At 44.9% G+C, this 22,176-nt stretch overlaps 1 protein-coding gene across 3 annotated transcripts in view; it reads left to right on the top strand.

Annotated features, from left to right (window-relative positions):
* P4HA2 (prolyl 4-hydroxylase subunit alpha 2) overlaps window positions 1-22,176 on the top strand; it is a 388,236-nt gene that overhangs the window by 105,856 nt on the left and 260,204 nt on the right. For all 3 annotated transcript variants that reach the window (XM_085618047.1, XM_085618048.1, XM_085618049.1), the window contains exon 3: window positions 20,261-20,357. In XM_085618047.1, coding sequence (XP_085474173.1) covers window positions 20,261-20,357 — 97 coding nt within the window. The remainder of the gene's footprint in view (window positions 1-20,260; window positions 20,358-22,176) is intronic.

The raw sequence follows: 22,176 nt of genomic DNA, 5'->3' as shown, positions 1-22,176 counted from the left end.
GACATTGAAGGACTAGAAGATAAAAATATTACCTTGATATTTGTGATGCTGGATAATTGGATAGGGCTGGTACCAGATGTGTTTTAATGTATACACGAATAGTTACACTCAATGTGTGTGGTTTGAATGATCATCTCAAGAGGCAACGAGTAGCAGCATTATTGAGAGCAACAAGGGCAGATTTTATCTGTTTACAGGAGACACACATTGAAGGAACTAAAAGTTTTCTATTGGAACAGTTGGGGTTTTATTTGCTTGCCCACTCAAAACAGGGGGGTAAGACTAGAGGGTGGCTATATTGACTAGATTGAAGGATGTGATAGGAAAAAACTGGAGGATCAGTGGGGGAGATGGGCTTTAATAGAGTGCTCTATAGCTGGAGACTGGGTCACTATGGGATCAATATATGGATCTACTGAAGACGACCCAGAGATATTCACTTTTTTAGATCTGGATTTGGCTACATGGGCTCCACATGTTATTCTTTGTGGGGATTTTAATATCAATGGAGTAGGAGGTTTGGATCTTGTTGGGAGATATCAGGGTCGAAAGAAGCGAGTGTGCCGTGCAATTTCAAGCTTAGCAAGGAATAATGCGTTAGTAGATGCTTGGGCAAGGTTGAAGCCCAGTGACTCTGGGTTTACTTATTATTCTGCCCCTCATAAGGTTAGTGTTAGGTTGGACTATTTCTTAGTCTCTAGCCGTCTGTTGATAAATGCCCAGATTTAAAAATTACCTTGCGTTATCTCCGATCATAACCCCTTGGTTTTTTCTTTAGATACTACAAAACAAATTAAGAATGAATGGATATGGACTTTTGAGCGGGGGTTATTAAAGAATGAGGATTATGTATATCACATGAAAGGCTGGATCAAACAGTACTGGGAAATTAATAGAGGTAGTAAATCTTCGGGAATCTCTTGGGATGCCTTTAAGGCAGGCATTCGAGGTGAAACTCTAAGTTTCAGTTTGTTTAGACAGAGACAGGAGCAGTTAAGAGCTACAGAATTAAGCAAGGCTCTGGTGGAAGCCGAAGATAATCTGGCTTCACTCTCTGTACTTGGTGCTCCTTTGGATCAGGCACTTATTGAAGTTGCTAGGGCAAAAGCTAGGGCAGAAGAAAGTATATCCAGTAAGGTGGCTGCTACATATTTAGTTAAAAGGGAACAATCTTATGAGTTTGGTGAACGGGTGGGCCACATTTTAGCAGTGCGTGCTAGGCAAAAAACAGCTTTAGGTGAAGTCAAAGGGGTTTCTGATGGTTTTGGGCAATTATGTACGGATCCGGAGGGAATTCGGGAGGCTTTTAGACAGTTCTATGTCTCACTATATGATGAGGAATACCCAAAAGATCCTTTGGAAATTCAGTCTTATCTCACTGATATTCCTGCTCCATTTCTATCTCAAGAAAATGTAGAAGTTTTAGATGCACCCCTGGGGGCAGAGGAGATATCTACTGCTTTAGCGAGTTTAGCGACAGGTAAGGCAGCTGGGCCTGATCAAATTCCGATGGAATTCTACAAAACTTTTCGGGATGAAATTGTTTTGGATTTGTCCATTACTTTACAACAGGCTCAGTTAGGGGTATCTGTTCCTAGTACTTGGGCAGGAGCAGATATTGTAGTTATTTTAAAGAAGGGAAAGCCACCCACAGAACCAGGGTCTTATAGCCGATTACGTTGATGAACGCTGATGCCAAAATATTTTCTAAAATCCTGGCCACCAGGCTATCAAAGGTCATAGACACCTTGGTTAGTACAACCCAGCATGGATTTATTCCAGGAAGAGGCACGACACAGCATATCCGCCGAGTTATTACTCTATTTGATGCTACAGAGGTTACAGGAGACCCGATGGCAGCTATGTTATTGGATGCCGAAAAAGCATTCGATCGGGTCTCCTGGGAGTATCTCTGGTCAACACTGAGATGGTCTGGATGTGGAGAGGGATTTATAAAAGCTATTCAAGCTTTATACTTAGCTCCTACAGCCCGAATTCGTGTGAATGCTGGGCATACAAGGCCACTGCAGATTAAACGGGGTACGAGACAGGGTTGTCCATGTTCACCACTTCTATTTGCGTTAAATATAGATCCTTTTTTACGTAAATTGGAGGCGAACAATAGGATTCCCCCTATAAAAATTCAAGGTATAGACTGTAAAATCCTGGCATACGCCGATGACGTTGCAATTCTTACTTCGGCACCCACTGAGGCTATAAGGGAGGTCGAGAGGGAAGCCCTATGTTTTGGTCAAGTTTCTGGATATGCTTTGAATGGGCCCAAGACACAGATAGTTAAAAATGACAACACAGATTGCTCGGATTCTCGAGTAGTGGGATTTGGAGTTTATCTTGGGGTTAATATTTCGGCGGATTTGGATAGGGTGGTGGAAAGGAATATAGACCCAATAATAAAGAAAGCAAAAACTTATTTGGATAGATTGCATAATCTTCACCTTTCTATAGTCGGTCGTACAAATATCATTAAAATGATATTTTTGCCAAAATTTCTCTACCTTTTTAGATCAATCCCACTCATATTTGAGGTAAAATGGTTCATTATACTAGAACAGATGATAAATAGATTTCTATGGGCACAAGGTAAGACAAGAAGGGCTCTACGATACATGGCACTTCCTAGGGATAGGGGAGGATGGGCTGTGCCTGATTTGAAAATGTATTATTGGGCAGCAGCTTTACAGTATATGTCTGGATTTTTAGGTGGTGGCAGCACCGAGTCAGTGGATATTTTTGGCTCTATATCTATTTATTCGTTATTACTAGGAGAAGAAGCAGAGAATGCCTTTTTGAAATACACTGATCCAAGTTATTTTAAGAGAACAAAGTTTAAGACACTGATAGCTGCACATAAGATATGGATATCCTTCAAGAAAAGATCCGGATTAGGGAGGTTTAACGCATATACCCAACTGTATAGGAATCATACCCTTCCAGGGGAAATATTTGCAGATTCGGTTTTTGTAGATTGGGGGGGGTCGAGGTGTAACAAAGGTAGGGGACTTAATGAGCATAAATGGAATATGCCAGTTTTCCGATATCCAGTTGGCTTATGGGGTGGAGCCTAGAAGCTTTTTCAAATACCTGCAAGTCAGGAGCTTCTTAAAGACTAAGAAGGGCGGGCCTGCCGGGTTTGGGAAAAATACAATTATGGAAATTATTGAGGGCAGGGCTAGCTGTACGATTAAAAGACTTTATGCTGAACTTATGGCGGGTAAAGAAGATGACCTTGTGAAATATCAAAGCAAGTGGGCCGAGAAACTTGGAGTGGGACAGGAGTACTTCCTACTCTCATTAGAACTAGCGCAGAAAGTTTTTTGCTCGGCTGCACTTCAGGCTCAGCATTATAAAACAATTTATTCATTATACTACACACCTGCCAGGATTCCGCAGTGGGGAGGATCGACCGGCATCACCTGTTTCAGGTGTGATAGTTTGGATGCTGACTTAGTACATGTCTTTGCTACCTGCCCACACCTATATTCGCTCCATAGAGCTATAGAAGTATTTTTAGGGAGAATACTGGGAAGCAAGGTTACCCTCACCCCATCGAAAATTCTGCTGGGGATAGATAGTGATGGCACAGAGGACCCAGCATGTATCTTTATGTTTCTGGCTATGGCTGTTTTGCGAATCTGTATTGCCTCAACCTGGCTGGAACGAATTCCACCTACGTTTTATCAATGGCTGGCAAGATTGCTTTCGGTTTATAACCTCGAGAAGGAGATATACGCAAGGAAGGGCAAAAGGGGAAGAAAGCTAGGATTACAAATATGGGACCCCATTATTAAGTGGAAGGAAAATTAGAAACAGCTGGCAAGGTAATGTCTGACTTTTTCTTTTTGTTGTTTTTTTTTTCTCTTTTTTTTTTTTTTCTCTCTCTTTCTTTCTCTTTTTTAATGATGTGTATACTAAATTGCCAGGAATAATTGTCTCTTCAGTCAAAGTTTTCATTGTATAATTGGTTTTGGCTCTAAATCAAATTTATGTAGTACTCTGTATATAGTCTCTTGATTCTTTTGTTGACAATGCTCTGTAAAAAAAAGGGGAAAAAGGCAATAAAAAATATTTTAAAAAAATAAATAAATAAAAGTACATAAATATCTATACGGTGCCGTGCGCGAGCGTAATTCTGATTGGTGGTTAGATGTCAGTCAACATTCGAATCGGTCGAAATCAGGAAGTGTCGGACACCATTTTGTGTGTGGCAGTGAAAAACAAAGGTGGAGAACGTGAAAAGGGGGCAGGGTAGAGAGTTCCTGACCCCCTTGCCTTTGTCAGGGGGGTCCCTGAAGGACCCCGAAGGGTGAAATTTTTTTTTATTTTTTTTTCAAAAAATTGCGGGGTGCGCGCATGGTGAAAAACAAAAAAAAAACATTTTAAACAAGCCATTCCATATTACAGGATACAGTCAATCTATAACTATATACATAGGTAGTTTATTGTAAAATAAATATATAAAAAATATAATAATACATACATAAATTAGCATTTAAAAAACCTTACAAAAACACCAAAAAAACCATAGGTTTCACCCACGTTATAGTTAGAAATTAGCATTTAAAAAACCTTGCAAATTCACTTAAAAAACCATAGGTTTCACACAGGTTATAGTTAGGAATTAGCATTTTAAAAACCTTGCAAATTCACTGAAAAAACCACAGGTTTCACACATGTTATAGTTAGCTGGACTTTTCACTCGTAAAAAACCATTGAAATTCCCCCGTTATAGTTAGTTCAGCTAAATATAACTCGCGCGACCGCAATCCACTGCTGATGAGGTCACATATTACATCACTGTATTCACTAAGGTACTGTTAATAAGTCAGTTATACAATTAATTTTACAAAAAAAGACATCCATTTAGACATACATATATAAAAAATATTTATTTTTCAGAAAGACACATATTCACTGGATGATGTCATCAGTTATGTCATCAGTGATGTCATTTGAGATGTCATCAGTGATGTCATGAGTGATGTCAATGACATGTCATGAGTGATGTAATATGTGACGTCATCAGCAGTGGATTGCGGTCCCGCGAGTTATATTTAGCTGAACTAACTATAACGGGGGAATTTCAATGGTTTTTTACGAGTGAAAAGTCCAGCTAACTATAACATGTGTGAAACCTATGGTTTTTTCAGTGAATATATATATATATTTATACATACACACACATATTCACTGAAACAAACAAGTAAAGTAATGTTATAGTTAGGTGAATTTGTCAGTGACAACATTAACGTTTTGAACTAAAAGAAAACACAGAAATTCATCAGTTATAGTTAGCAGTGCTATCTATACCATGCATCCCCACCACGCACTGCTTATGACTTCACATATGACATCACTCATGACATGTTCTATTAATGACATCACTGAGGACATCATCCAATGAGTGTGTTACTTTGTTTTATAGTTTACATAGTGGTGGGTAACTACCATAGTATTTTTCTGCCTAATTTTGTACAGCATGTGTCCAGCTAATCGGTATGTGTTTACAAAATTCATGTGCTCTCAATGCACCATAGGTGTGTAGAGGTATTAAACATGTTAAACATCTTTGTATTGAAGAGTAACTCTGTGTGGAGGTGACAGTTGACTTATGTTCATTATGTTCCACACAAGTTTTTTGGGACTGCGAAAGTTTCCAGCAGAGCAAAGAGTCTACGTCCTACACACTGCTAAGTATTGTAAGCAGCCTTGAGTTATTAGATGGAATTGTCTCAGCATGGCAATTTCTACTTAACATAGAAGAATGTGTGCACCAGGTACTAAACTATGTACATGTGCCTCAGAAGATATGCTATCTGTAAAGGTTTCACTACAGTATGAAGGCTGCAGGTAGTGTGATCTGTAGCACCTTCAGACCTTGGTTATTTTTAGTGAATAGCCTCTCTTTGGGCAAATTTTGCTGAGTGTACACAGTTCTTAGTAGATACTTTTTAATACTCTGTGGTGTTTTTCTCATGAGAGTTTCACTGTCTGCAAACAGTGTGGTACAGAGTAAACTCTCTCCATAGAGTAAATAGTGTTAACAGTACCCACTTTTCTATTCATATCCATTTAATTTCTGAATGTAGGTCCAGTGACTGTCAGGGTTTTATACAGGTAGTGATTGTCCTTAGTAGGGTATTAGTTATGTAGCAGGGTTTGAGTATCTTGAGGAACTTGTTTTTTCCTGAACAGTTGTGTACAGATTGAACACTGTGTGCAGGATAGGTTACCCTTTCATTTGTTGGTCATAGTCAACATGAACTCGGCTACATATGAAGTGTATGGTGTAGGGTTAATGTTGCAAATAACACAAGGTTTCTTTACCTATGGTGGTTGTGTAGAACCGGCTTTTTGGAGACCCCCCCACTAGGAGAGTCAAAGCCAGTAGTGCAGGGGACATCTTAAAATCTACGGGTTCTTCTTGCTCAAATCATACATTACCAAAGAGATCAGGACAACCAGCCGTGGAGGGAAGTAAGTTATTTATTAGCTCGAGCTAAGGACAGAGGTCCCAGAATGGTACAAAGACAATTCTACGGAGACTGCTGTTTTACTCCACAGCTTACACATATTTATAGCGCTAGCCACGCCCATTTGTACAATACACAGTTCCACATTTTGATAAGTTCCTCATTCTGACAAGTTCTTTGTCAGTCTTGTGGTGCAATGGTGGTCAGGGGACATCTGTTTTCTGATTGCACAATGTCCACAGCCCTGTGCTTCCTTGCCCAACTGGTGTGGTCATGGGGCACAGCCTCGTGCTTCCTCTATTAGTTGGTGTGGTCACAGTGCACAGCCTCGTGCTTCCTCTATCAGTTGGTGTGGTCACAGGGCAGCTGGTCGTGACAGGTTGAGTTACCAACAATGGACAGGATGTGGCTGAGTCTCTGGCACAACTGGGGGGTGAGGCACACAGGCAGCTTCTCGGAATCGGCTCGACCACAAGGAGCAGGGAGGGTTGGGCAAGTTTCAACAGGGACGTGGAAAGCAATTCTTCATCAGGTTGCAGAGAGCATGGCAACACAAAATGGAGTCATGTGGGTCATTTCAAAATACAGTTCAACAGTCCCTCCTTTTGCCATGCAGAGGCAACAATCAGTCGTCATCCAGGTTAATATCCATCATCTCCTGGACCTCTTTCTCGATCATCATCATGGCATTGTGATGGTGTGAATTTACTTGTTTGTGTGCCAAAGAGGTGGCACAGAGCCCACACAGCGCGGGCATGCATTGAACACAGAGGCAGCAAGAGAACAATGCGGCTGCAAGGATTGCAATGCTGTAAAGTCATGAGGCGGTCCGCTTGAAGTTCATCCGTGATGTTACTGAGGGCACCGGCAGTTGCGTTGATGGTGGCTTCTACCACCCTGGTGAGATGTCGGAGATTGCGACTATTGACCATAGGGCCCCAAAAGGGGAGGAACCCTTTAGCAAAGTCACCAAATTCTTGGCCAGCTGTGTCTTCAGTATCAACCACACCTCTCTTCTGGATGTGGTGTTTTGCATCGGCTGTGTAGGTGGGGGGGAGCAACCAAGCAATGTAACAGGTGCCTGCCCAAGACTTGGGTAGCCAGGTGTAGGCCTTGTTCCCACACACAAAGTACGTGTTCAGTGAGGACACCAGAGCTGGGAGAGTCGAACCATTGAGCTGGAGTGTGTAGGCACAGTCACTTTCTCCCACCCATACTGTTCCACTGCTCTTCATGCAGTATTTCCCGGGATGTGGGTAGACAGGGAGATCTCTGATAGGTGGCAGTCTTTTCTTTCTCCCACCATTGTAGATGTTCGATGGATAGAAAGACCCATGATTGTCCTCATATTCATTCTTTTCTGCTGAATCTTTATTCATGCTTGGCCACTCTGCAGCCATGATGTGGCGGAATGCTTGTCTGCTACTGATCTTTCCCAGGGATCGTGTGGATGTGTCACCTGAATAGAATGCATCAAAGAACACAGTGTACCCGCCGTAGGTCGAACCAGCTCGAGAAAAAGGAGCAGGGATCAGGGACATCCCAGTGCTTGCAGTATGGGGCAGCAACCCACATACCCAACAGTTTGTCGTGTTCACCACAAGCTGGTGCTGGTGTAGCATTTGAATGAAAGTGTTGTTAAAGAAACCTGTCCTTCTTCTTTCTCTCATGGGTGGGTAATAACACATGTTAATGAGGTGATTCTATAGTGGTAGGAGGCTCAGATGCTGCAAGGGTAGCGTGTATTACCCATCCGAGGCAGGCCAGTCCCAGTGAAATAGTCATTAATACGATTGGACAGATCGAGTACCGGCCATGTATTGTCTTCATGTACTCTTGTTTCTTTATTTCTTTGCTCTTCAAGCTTTCAGTGTTCATTTTGTTCATCGTCTGCTTCACTTGGTCTTCCCTAGTTGCTGCCTGTGATTGGAGGTTGCTTCACCGGTCAGTGATTCCGGCGGCCCTATTGGCACGTTCCGGTCCGCTGTACCGGCTCCGGCCAAAAGCGCCGGTGTATCACAGCCCTGCAGCGGTTTGTGGGACCATGTCAAGCAGAGGGCAGAGACCCTTGTCTCTTCAGTCCTTTTTTCTGGGTCGGAGGTTGTACCGGGTGGACCTGGGCAATGTCTGATCAGGAAACAAAGGCTCTGCCTGTTGAGTGTCCTGCAACCTCAGATGCGGAGGACGGCAGATTGAAGGATGTCGTCGTCCTCTCATTCAGATGAAGCCCAGGCAATGTTGGCGTCACTGAAGGGTACAAAGCGCGGGACTCTTTCACATTCGTCGTCTCCCAAGCCTTCCTTGACCCACCGGTCGTATGGTAGTGGTAGAGGCACCTTCTTGCAATGCACTGCGTGGACCCAGTTCTTTCTTCCTGCCACCTTCACTGCAGACCTGGTAGCCAGCAACACTTGCTGGGGCGGCTTCCACCTAGGCTCCAAGTTCTTTGTTCTCTGGAAGTTCCGGATGCAGACCCAGTCACCGGGCTGGATGGTGTGACCAGGGCCCTCTGGTTTGGGTGGCAGGATATCTTGTACCTGACGATGAATGAGACGTAGGTTAGTGGTCAATTCATGTAAATAATCAATCACCAATGGGTATTCACTGGAGGCAGTAGGAGGTGATACCAATGAAAGCACGGACCTCCTTCTGCGTCTTTGGTGGGGGCATTTTACTGATTGTTTGTATTCGTTCAGGGGTGAGGCGGCGTCCCTCCTTTGACAGGAGATGACCTAAGTAGGTCACCTAATGTCGACAATATTGGAGTTTGGATAAAGAAACTTTGTGATTGAACTGGGCCAGATGTAGGAGCAATTTCATTGTAGCTTCTTTACACAACGCCTCGGTGTCTGCTGCTATAAGCAAATCATCAACGTACTGGAGTAGTGCTGTACCTTGGGGTAGGGTCAGGGAATCAAGTTGGCCCTTGAGGGCCTGACTATAAATTGAAGGGCTCTGTATATCCTTGTGGAGCTCTGCAGAACCGGAAACTCCGTCCTGCCAATGAGAATCCAAAAAGGTCCCTACTCTGTTAATCAACGGGTATACTAAAGAAGGCGTTTTTTAAGTCAATGACAGAGAAAAAACATGCAGACGGGGGAACCATAGTCAGTAGGGTGGTGATATCTGGGACCACAGGAAACCGGGGAACTACTATTTTGTTTATCTCGCGCAAATCAATGACAAAACGATAAACAGGGGGCTTGGAAGGATTGGTGCGTTTTAGGACAGGCAAAATTGGGCTATTGCACACATTTCCTCTTGTCTCTTCAACTACACCCTTGTCAACAAGTTCAGAAATGATCTGGAATAATGCCCTTTCCCCTTCTTTGGGTATTTTGTATTGGGGAAGTCGGGGAGGGCGAGCATTTTCCTTCAGGGTAACAGAAAAGGGGGGTATAGACAAAAGGAATCACCTTGGGCCCAAAGATCAGGAGGGACATTCTGAAGTTCCTGGGGAATTGGATCTGAGGAGGCTAAATATACTGGGTGTGTGGTGGGGGGACCCATAGTGATGTAAACCCCATCAGAAGAACAGTATATTGTTGCATGTAATCTTTTTAATAGATCTAAACCCAACACATTTTCACAACATGTGGAAGTCAAAACCAAAGGGGAATCAACTGTGTAGGGTCCTATCGTTAGTTCTAGTGGTTGTGAAATGGGGCTAGATACTGGGGTGCCAGAAAACCCTACAGAAATGTTATTCGCGCCAGACAAGGGGGCCCCAGGGACTTTGGACCTAGCAATAGAACTTTTGGTTGCACCAGTGTCGACCAAGAATTTTTCCGTAGAGCCCAGTGTTGTAACATGAACATACAGCCCCTTTTGGTCAACAGGAATAGGCACGGGTCCCTTCTCTTGTCCTTGGCAATCCTAGTGGGACAAAAACCCAGTCCCTTCTTCAGGATCATAATCCTCAGTAAAGTAATTGTGGTCCTCATAATTAGCGGTATCAAATCTATTCTCTTGCATAAGGGAGCGCCTGTCCTGTAACTGTGTTCTAGGTCCGCCTCGGCCTCGTCCTCTCTGGGGACGTTGTCCTGTGAAGCGGTCAGCGGGGGCAGAGTTTTTCTGGGCCAACAAGGGACACTCGTCGCGCCAATGACCCTCTTGGCGACAATAAGCGCACTGGTTGGGTCCCAGCGGCGGGCGAGGAGTCACGGGGGCAGATCTCTGAGCTATTCGTTGAAACTTAGGGGCACCTCTGTTTTGGGTCTGGGTCGGGTATGCTTGTTGGAGTAAGACCTTTGTCTTTAAGTCTTTAGTCTTTTTATCCGTTCTATCTCGCTCTTCATTCTCCCTATTCACATAGTACTGGGTCATTGTCAAAATACCAGACGGGGTGGAAATGGGCCATGCACTTTCTGACATTTTGAGCTTAGGCTCAAGTTCTGGCAACAGATTAGACACAAATTTATCCACAAACAGTCGCTGTCCCCCTTCTGTAGTCATGTCCTGTCCACTATAGTCGTTGAATGTGCTTTCGAATCATGTGAAAAAGTCAGAGACACTTTCATCTTTCTTTTGTTTGCAAGCAGCTAATCTGTCCCAATTAATACGGTGGGGTGTCAACATCTTTTTCATGGCAGTAAGTATCTGGGCCGGAAGGGCCAAGATCATGGGATCGGGTTTCTCACTGCCAGTTCGAGCTCTGTCAGCTTCCTCAAATTCCTTCCACGTATGGCCAAATTCTGTTTGGACCATACTTCAGTCGGTACTACTTGTCCCATTAACATATCTATATCTGCTAAAGTCATTACGCAAGATTGGAGTGTCTGAGTCATTTCCTTATAATAACCTGCTGGATTTTTACGCGGGTCAGGCAATTTATTTTTAAGTTGGAGGACGTCAGGCCTTTTCCAAGGGACATGGACCCACATCTGCCTAAAACCTGCCGGTATTTCAGGGTTGCCATCTGCGCCAGCAACGCGGTCTCTCCAAACAGGCTGTACCTCCCTCATTGGGAAATCCTTATTTAACGAAACACCAGATAAGGAGTCTCTGTAGGCTACTAACGTGATTAGATCGCATAATAGTGCTGGGCCCTGAATGTCCCCTTTTTCAACCTTATGGCGAAGGTCAGACAGACCTGGGGATGGACCTGATTCTACAAAATCCTCCCACATTTGGATCAGTATGTCACACATTTCACAAAAAATTTCAAACTGTTGAATGAATGTCCACTGATCCATTGTCATCCATATATCCTGAGCGGTGTACATAGTGTTATTTTCCATCCATACATGAGCTTGTTGACTCATAGCGAGTTGTTCCTGTGTACTACCTATCAGTCTGCGCAAGGTGCGTCGTCTGGGAGTGGGTGGTCTATGCGGAGTTACATAAGGGATATAATCACGAACCACTGACCATGCATTCGCTAATAGCCCTGCACTGGGGGAAGGCGTCGGATGACTGTCAACAAGAAATGGGTTGGTTGCAACGGGAGTTAAAGGCACATTAGGTTGGACAGGTACAGGACTAGTGGAAGGTGCAACAAGGGGAAAGGAAGGGTGGAGTTGCATTAGTGCGTTAGCCTGAACAGTCGGGGCGTTGGGAACGAGTGGCTGAGGTATCGGATGGACCGAGGCATGGGCAGGGGCAACAACTGGAGCAGTAGCGGGGGTCAATTAGGCGGGATCAAGGGCCGGATACATGGCGGGAGTATAAGGGGGAGGGGTGTTCAACATGGAGGCCATGAGAGAGTCATCCTCCTTGTCCCGGGCCTTTTCCCGGAACCTTTTTATGGTAACGTAACATCCATCTATCTGCATTCTATTTAATCTATCATGTATAACTATACCTTCTTCTATTCTCTGATTATCATGATTCTGGGCTTTCTGAATCACACTCATACGCATTATTTTAGCTTCGTTCTTTTTGAGTTTAATTTCTTTCTGTTTGGACTCCTTAGGCCAAACCCGAAAGGAATCAAGCATTGCAGGCCAAACTTTTCTCTGAAACAATTTCTCCTCTAAATTATCTAATACAGGAGACTCAAAACTACCATATATTGGCCATTGCAATTCAGTATTACCCTTTGTATACTTGTGAAAACATAATCGGGCCAACACCATGTTTAGCATAGACTTCATGACTGTCAGGCCTGCAGAGTATCAAGTAACAACTGTGGGGGCAACACTGGCTAAGGCTGGTAGCCCAAAAACAAAAAGACTGACTGAAAAGAATCGTTGGACAGAGTTAATTAGACAACGGAATTCCAAGATGGCCGCCGCTGCAGAAGGTGCGACGGCGGTCTAGTCTTTCTCTCCACTGATGTCCAGAACCCAGGTGAAGTGCGCGCTCCGTGAAGAGAGCGCACTTCACTGAAGTAATTTTCGAGTGCGCAGCAAGAGTTAGAGTTCCAGAGTATTTCATCGGGTGTTCGCCCGGTTACGTTCCGCCTCCCGTCGGGAGTAGGATTGAGTAGAGTTAGATTCTTGAGTATAGTTTTGTAGAGCAACACAGAATAAATTCCGAGAAGACGAACTTCTCGTTTTCGGTCTCCAGTATAGTTTCCAGTATCCAGTCAGCAGCTTGTACGAAGTCATCTCAACATCACCTATGAACCGAAGAACAGAAGTCCGAAGCTAAGTATAATTAATTATCAAAAAGTCGAGAGTAAACTAATGAATTCGTAAGAGTGTATTAGTATATTATAAGTATACTTACCAGACTAGAACTAGAAGCAGAACCTAAAAGAAAAAACAAAAGAGAGTAATATTACAAGGACAAGGTGTTCATCAAAAGATATACGTAGATAAGGAAAAACTACTTGCCGAAGAGCAGGAGCAGGAAGCTAACAACACTTACCAGAGAGTAGTATTCAGTACCCAGTAGGAAGATATTAGAACTCTCGAACAATGTATTTGAAGAAAGAAATAATCTTGTCGAAAACAGTTAAGAATTAAAGATTCATGGACAGCCTAGAGTGATGTAATCCCCAACACCGAAGCTACCTCAGAAAGTAAGTGAAGTAATAGAAATTAAACATAATATATACCATTCAGGCTAATTAGGCAGAGGTATTAACTAAGATTCATTTTCTAGGTGAAGACACAGTGAGGGGGCTTCCCAAGAAAGAAAGAAGTGATTAAATGCCAAATACATACAGAGGAGAGGCGCAGTACTTGAAAACCTAGGGTGGGTAAGACAACAGATAATATAGAGAGAGTAGAAAATTAGAGTAGAGTAGGTATTCACGTTGATGTGTTAGTTGTTAAAGGTTCTCATTGAAGAAGTCTGCAGAATTGAAGACGAAGTAGACGAGCGAGAGAGAACCCAAGTTTTCAGGACCAGTCTCTTCATGATTTATTATTTTATCCACTCCCCCTTCCCCCTTGAGGGTAACATTGGAGTCAAGGTATCAATTCATTGATCTCCGGTTTTTCTTTGAGAGGGAGTTGGGAAATAGCGTCTCTGTTCCTGTGCAAGCTCTGAGACAGTTAAGTATTAGATTCTGACAATGATTAGGGGTCCCCAAAGGAGGAATCGGACAAGATTCCTCCAATGCGGAGTCCTGTGTACAATAACAACAACACCATTTCCGGAATTTACTAAGTCCAGGCATCTCTAGATGTGTAGCCTGGATCCAAACTTCAAAGGGTACAATCGAATATTTACAGCCTATAACTGTGCTTACCCCTTGGCTTCGGCTTTTGCAAAAGTCGAATCAAATACCAAAACCAAAATACAATTCACCAAAGAAGTGGGCCACTCCCACTCTCACCTGACCGTTAATCTTCCGTCACACGGCAAGTGTCACAAAGGACTCTGTCTCCAAAGACTAGGAACCGGAACTGGGGCGTCAGTCGGGGCCGCAGTCAGACAGCCCACTGGAGGGCGGATTCACGCAATCGGAGACCTCGGGCCCACAAAGACAATTTTCAGCCAATGTAGTGGCGCGCCTCCCTTGGAATTCGATCACGGACCCCTCACGACCACCAGGCTTGATGACGACCACCGAAGACTCCCCACGTTTGGGCGCCAAATTGTAGAACCGGCTTTTTGGAGACCCCCCCCCCCCACTAGGAGAGTCAAAGCTAGTGGTGCAGGGGACACCTTAAAATCTACGGGTTCTTCTTGCTCAAATCATACATTACCAAAGAGACCAGGACAACCAGCCGTGGAGGGAAATAAGTTATTTATTAGCTCGAGTTGAGGACAGAGGCCCCAGAATGGTACAAAGACAATTCTACGGAGACTGCTGTTTAACTCCACAGCTTACACATATTTATAGCGCTAGCCACGCCCATTTGTACAATACACAGTTCCACATTTTGATAAGTTCCTCATTCTGACAAGTTCTTCGTCAGTCTTGTGGTGCAATCGTGGTCAGGGGACATCTGTTCTCTGATTGCACAATGTCCACAGCCCGTGCTTCCTTGCCCAACTGGTGTGGTCATGGGGCACAGCCTTGTGCTTCCTCTATTAGTTGGTGTTGTCACAGTGCACAGCCTCGTGCTTCCTCTATCAGTTGGTGTGGTCACAGGGCAGCTGGTCGTGACAGGTTGTGTTACCAACAATGGACAGGATGTGGCTGAGTCTCTGGCACAACTGGGGGGTGAGGCACACAGGCAGCTTCGTGGAATCGGCTCGACCACAAGGAGCAGGGAGGGTTGGGCAAGTTTCCACAGGGACGTGGAAAGCAATTCTTCATCAGGTTGCCGAGAGCATGGCAACACAAAATGGAGTCATGTGGGTCATTTTAAAATACAGTTCAACAGTTGTATGGATGATAGCATTACAGACGCTTCATATTCTTCTGTGCACTTACTTTCATTTCTGTAATGGTATATCTGTTTATAGAGCTGTGTGTACAAAAGAACCTTTGGTTATGTCGTCAGTGAGGTCATTTGAGATGTCATCAGTGATGTCCTGAATGATGTCATAGAATGTGCCATGAGTGATGTCATATGTGAAGTCATCAGTATGCATGGTGGAGATGCAGGTTATAGTTAGAGCTGCTAACAATAAGTTGTGAATTTCTGTGTTTTTTTTTTATTTGTACAAAACGTTAATGTTGTCACTTGCAAATTCACCTAACTATAACGTTACTTTAACCTTTGGTTTCTTCAGTGGATTTCTAGTTTTTTTTTAAATGTGAAGTATTATTTAATTACCATATGTAAATCCAACACTCTGCTGTGCCCCCCCTCCCTGAGCCTCAATAGGGCCTGGGGACCCCATCCCCCAGGGCCTTTGTCTTAATAAGGGAGAGGGGGGCCGCGTGGCCCCCTCCTGAGCCTCTTACGTCCTTGAGCACCCCATCACCAGGGCCTTTTTTTTAATTAAGGGGAGAGGGGCAGTTCGCCACCTTCCTTGAGCCTCTTTGGGCCTCCTTGACCCCATCCCACAGGGCCATACATATAAATGATAAAGGCGTGGAGGAAGCGTGCCCCCCCCCCCCACCCCCCTTCTGAGCCTCTTTAGGCTCTGGGGACCCTATTCCCCAAGGCCTATGTTAAAAGAGGAAGGAGGCTGTGTGGCTCCCCTCCCCAAACTGATATCGGCCCCGGGGACGCCATCCCCTGATACCTGCTGTTATATTTAGGGGGAGGGGCAGGTAACCCTCTCCCTCAGCCGATTTCAGCCCCGGGGACCCTATCCCCTGGTGCCTGGAACTGGTAATGGTGGGTGCCCCAGTGCCCACCCAAGGCACTCACCATAGTCTCGATGGAGTTAGCGGGGGGAGCCCCGTGGCCCCAGCCGGCTCCATGCATCCAGCTGGAGCCTGCATTGCTCCCGCCTACAGGGACAGCTCCTAATGCTGTTCCCTGCGGGCAGAGGCAATATTTAGATCTGTTTCTCTGCCTGCTTCAGGTTCTTCTTCTTCTTCAAATCTGAGTAGGCAAGGCTCAGGTCACCTCTAAATACTAAATTTAGGGGCATTACAGGGGTATGCAGGTCTGGACCAATAGAACCCTTTCTTGGGGTGAGTACACCCCCTATTATGTCACTCTCGAGGGGGAGGGAACATGACCCTCTCTCTAGGTGACTGGGCATCTCATCTTCAAGATGAAGGCGACTGAGATGTGTGCTTCACCTCTCCTCGCTCACCTGAGGTGTGGGGTTGGCAAAGGTGGGCACAGCTCTTCTCGTAACTTGGTTTTCCCGCCGATTCTCCCACCCAAAGTGGTGGTCACAACCAATGAGAGCCAGCAAAAGGCAGGGACAGCTTACAAAAGCGACAGGCCTCTGAAGCTTCCCCTTCGTGGATCCAGCCCATCCTGAGGGAGGAGACTTGACAACTCTGCTTTGTTTCTGGACCCAGAGAGCGAAGGTCCTCTACCCAGGGGTCCAGAAACCTGTCTGGTGGTGGCAAATGGCAGGCAGCCATTACCATCACAACAGACCTGGTTGTCTTTCAGGGCCATCTCGAAGATGCCCTCTTAGTGCATTTTACATTAAATCACACAGCAGCATCAGTGTGGCTTTAATGTGATTTATCTGATCTATATTACAATAAACCTGAAAATGCCAATAAAAATATGTTACAAAAAAAAATCAGTGTGGCTTTAATGTGCTGAAACGTGTGCTACCAAACTTCCCAGGTTTCAGTAAAGCCATTATGGAGTTGTCGAGTTCGTAATGACCAACTCCCAGACTAAATACTCTTTATGGCTTTACTGCACTTACAATGTCTTAGAATGAACATAGACACTGTAGGGATACAGTGCTCATGCAACTGTACCCTCATCTGTGGGCTAGTGCACCCTGATAGAGGGGTGACTTACCTAGGCCCAAGGCAGTGGGTTGCAGGCATGGCACACAGGAATGTGTGCCATGTCAACTCTTCACTTTTCTCTTCACCAAAACACGCAGCCTGCAATGGCATTGTGTGGGTGCTAATGTGCAGGGTCTCTAAGGGTGGCACAATAGGTGCTGCAGCCCTTAGAGGCCTTCCGTGGTCACAGTGCCCGTGGTACTCCTGGTACCTTTTACAAGGTGCTTAACTGTGACCAGAGATGTGCCAATTGTGGATACAAATGTACAGTTTTGGAAAGAACACAGTCTCTGGGAACCTGGTTGGCAGGGACCCAGGACACATCAAGTCAAAGTGCATCAAATGTCTGCCAAAAAGTGGGGTATAACCATGCTAAAAAGGGGAATTTCCTACAGAGGGGACCTCCCTAAAAAGGCAATGGGAACCCCATCCCCTGGGGCTGTGGATCAAATTAGAAGGCCACCCCTCCCTGAGCCTTTAAACGCCCCAGGCACCCCACCCCCCAGGGCCCGCTTACTTACTGTGTGGAAATGTACCTAAAAGTGGGCACACTGGTGCAGGGTCACCCTCTTGTCCACGGGTCCAGAGACCAACAAAATAGAGATCAACAGTGGAGTTGGAATAAATAACAAGTTTATTAATCACTCATAAGTGGGACCACGTCCACACAGCACTCTCAAGTGCTGTAGGAGGTAGTACACTGAATTCACAAACCATGTGGAGAAGTGTGGCTCAATGGTTAGAGCGGCAGACCCTGATGCAGAGGTCTGGCCCGGGACCAGGGTTCAATTCCCGCCTCGGCGGGTCTTGGGCTCAATTTCCTCGGACCTGTTAATTCTCGCCTTGGTGCGTATTCTAATCATGGGTCCCACTCTGCAACTCTGGGCAATAGCTTGCTTAATCTCCACAACGACCCCAACAGCGCTGGGATGCCTGGCTTCACCTTGGGGGTGCCCAGGAGTGGACATTTCACAGGGGAAAGCCAGGAAGGGTTCCACAGCGGTATGAGTACAGCGCCAGGACACCCTAGGGTAGCAGTGTGCTGTACAACAACATTTACATTTACATGTCCCTTTTATACCAGATTTCTGCAATGTAAACATGTGAACAGAAATGGGACACACAAGTTTAGAAATAACTATCAGCAAACAAGGGCAGATGAATAACCACTTGATCAGCAAAGTGGGAGGGGGAGCAGAAAGGCTTATGGCAGCAGTAAATGGTCGACAGTTAACATCTAATACCAGGTGTATTAGCAGCTACAAACCCACAGCACGTACATTGCTTTAGCTGAGTCAGGAAGTCAACTAAAACAGATAACACAAGCAGAGTGAAAAGACGAGCAGCAGAGGTCGGAAGAATTACGAAGGAAACTAAATGAACACCACAACCAAAATGGCTGTCGCTTATGCTAAGTAAAATATTACACATTTCCACAACTGTGCCCCAGGACGACCACCCCCGGGACACAGTAGTTGTTTCCCTGTCCACATCGGTGTGGGTAGGGAAACATGTTTTTTCTCTCATCTGGCCTAACGGGTGGAAACACTAAGTCTGCTCCCAGTTAGCGGGAGCTTTAAAACTGCTCACGACAGCTGGGAGCAGACACGTGTTTTGTTCCCCTGCCCACACAGATGCAGACAGAGAATCAGAGCCAAAAATGCTTCCGCCCAGAGGGAGCAAGCATAATTAGCTGCTCACTCTGTGCTGGAGCAACGCCTACTCCCACACCATGCGGGGAGCCATGGGGGGCACGGAATCCATGTGATTGTGGTTGCCCCGGGTGGTCACCCACCTATATTAAAGGCAGGCCTTAGGGAATAGGGTCCCCCGAGCCATAAAAGGCTCATGTGCCCCCCTCATCTTTTTTGTTGATTTGGGCCCTTGGGATGAGGTCCTTGGGCCTAATGAGGTTTTCGGAGAGTGGCTGTGGAGCACCCTTCCCTTTTTTTATAAACTTAGTCCTGGGATGGGTTTCCCGGGTCCTAATAAGGTTTGGGGAAGAGGGCCACATGGACCCCCTTCTTTTGTTATAGATGTTTGCCCCGGTGTATGGGGTCCCCAGGGACCAAAGTCCAACCCTATGCTGTGCACGTCAAAGGCTATGCGTGGTATGGGGTTGGCAGCCTACAGAGCTGTTGGCTGCCTTCAGGTGGGTTGGCTACAGTGTCTGGACACAGGCCAGGCCCTCCTGCCAACCTCCTTGACTTACATGGCAAAAGGCTGTGGGCACCATGAGGTTGATTGCCTCCCGGCGGGTTGGCCATGGCCAAGCCCTGTGGCTAACTCTGTGCGCAATGTTGGGTTGGCTGCCTCTAGGTGGGTTGGCCTCCTTTGGTTGGGTTGGCTGCCTGCGGGGGCTGGGTGCAGGACCTGCCTGCAACCAGTGACCCATGGGCAACCCCCCGCCACGCACAGCCAAAGGCAATGTGAGCCGAGGGATGACTTTACATATGGCAACAAAATATTATTTTACATTAAAAAAAAAAAAACTAGAAATTCACTGAAAAAAGGTTAAAGTAACGTTATAGTTAGGTGAAGTGTTCAGTTACAGTGTAACATTTTCAACTCGCCAGTTATAGTATCTCATGTAACCATAACTTGTGCCCTAAGGTAATTGTAACTCACGCCCTCGCTGTGCACTGCTAATCATCCCGCATATTACATCACTCATGACCTCTTCTGTGACATAATTAATAATGTCATTGCAAGATTTGCAATGAAATTATTGTTGAGAAAGGTGCATGGCAGAGGAGTGAGTTATAGTTTAAAACGTTACCTCGTTACGGAACATTTCACCTAATTATAACATTTTTTTATCTTTTGTTTTTTTCAGTAAATATATATGTATGTGTATTCATACAATATCATCCTGATATACTCCACCCCAAATGTTTGACTTTTTTCCATAATGTATTTCTTTCATAACAGCACAAACCCCCTGTGTAATTGAAAGTACACTATAACGAGCTGGACGTTATGTTGTTTGTAGTCGCACATTATGATTATTTTGATTCTTGTATGTCACTTTGTTTTGTTTCAGGTCAAATGACAGATCTCATTTACAGGGAAAAAGACTTAGTCCGCTCTTTAAAGGAATACATTAGAGCTGAAGAATCACGAATTTCACAAATCAAAAGGTAATTCAGGAAATTCCTATAATGTTGAGACATGAATATAATAGATATGTGTTATATTTTTGGCTTCATTTTTGATATACATAGCACCCATAAAACTGTTAGGTATATAAAAACAGTAACAATACATATAAGAAACTAATAACATTGTGGTTAAGACAACATACAAATGAATCTCATCATCTTTATCATTAAAAAAATGTGAAGCGTGTCTGCCAAGCAGAAGTTAAAGAAGTGTAAATCACAAAAGAAGAAAAGACAGTTGATCAAGAAAGTGCAAAAGCCTCTGGTCTTAACATTAAAAGCCTTTAACAGAGGGAAGGTCCATATTATTTTAGTATGTTTATATTGGGGGTCAGAATAGAAGTAAATGCAAACTAGTTTTGATCATGTCTTTCTTATATAGACAGGCTCAAGATCAGGTTGTTGCATTGCTCCATTTTGAGGTTGTAGCATTAGTCCATTTTCAGGTTGTAGCATTGCTCCGTTTTCAGGTTGCAGCATTGCTCTGTTTTCAGGTTGCAGCATTGCTCCCTTTTCAGGTTGCAGCATTGCTCCGTTTTCAGGCTGCAGCATTGCTCCGTTTTCAGGTTGCAGCATTGCTCCGTTTTCAGGTTGTAGCATTGCTCCATTATCAGGTTGTAGCATTGCTCCATTATCGGGTTGTAGCATTGCTCCGTTATCAGGTTGTGGCGTTACTCCGTTTTCAGGTTGCAGCATTGCTCCGTTTTCAGGTTGCAGCATTGCTCCATTATCAGGTTGTAGCATTGCTCCACTATCATGTTGTAGCATTGGTCCGTTATCAGATTGTAGCATTGCTCCATTATCATTGCTCCGTTATCAGGCTGTAGCATTGCTCTGTTAACAGGTTGAAGCATTGCTCCGTTATCAGGTTGTAGCATTGCTCCGTTATCATGGTGTAGCATTGCTACGTTATCATGGTGTTGCATTGCTCCGTTATCAGGTTGTAGCATTGCTCTGTTATCAGGTTGTAACATGGCTGCAGATCGAGTTGTAGCATTGCTCCATTATCAGGTAGCAGTATTGCTCTATTCACAGGTTTTGCATTGGTCCGTTAATCAGGTTGTAACATTGCTCCGTTTTCAGGATGTAACATTGCTCCGTTATCAGGTTGTAGCTTTGCTCCGTTATTAGGGTGTAGCATTGCTCCGTTATCACGGTGTAGCATTGCTCCACTATCAGGGTGTAGCATTGCTCCATTATCAGGTTGTAGCATTGCTCCATATCATGTTGTAGCATTGGTCCATATCAGGTTGTAGCATTGCTCCATATCAGGTTGTAGCATTGCTCCATATCAGGTTGTAGCATTGCTCCATATCAGGTTGTAGCATTGCTCCATATCAGGTTGTAGCATTGCTCCGTGCCGCCAAGTAGAAGTTAAAGAAGTGTGAATCACAAAAGAACAAAAGGCAGTTTAGCAAGAAAGTGCAAAAGCCTCTGGTCTTAACATTAAAAGCATTTAACAGTGGGAAGATCCATGTTCGAGGCATATGAGCTGCTGATCACACACTAAGCATAGATCGCTATCTAGTGTTGGGCCCGGATGTTTGCACTTGTTTTTGTCTTGGAAAAGTCTTTGGAAGTCACGAGATAGGTGACTCCTCCTTTGGATGATAGTGCGCATGGGCATCGGCTCCAACTTCAGATTGTTTTTTCCCGCCATCGGGCTCGGATGTGTTTCTCGCGTTCCAGTTCGGAACCGTTACCGATTCCACTCTCGACGCGCAATCCTTCACCCTTCTCCGGTATTGTTTTCGATCGTCGTCGAAGGCCTTCGGGCCTACCTGGGCCTTGGTATCTG

Source organism: Triturus cristatus, chromosome 7, assembly GCF_964204655.1.
Source record: "Triturus cristatus chromosome 7, aTriCri1.1, whole genome shotgun sequence".
Classification (NCBI taxonomy): domain Eukaryota; kingdom Metazoa; phylum Chordata; class Amphibia; order Caudata; family Salamandridae; genus Triturus; species Triturus cristatus.
This window is presented reverse-complemented; position numbering and strand designations above follow the sequence as displayed.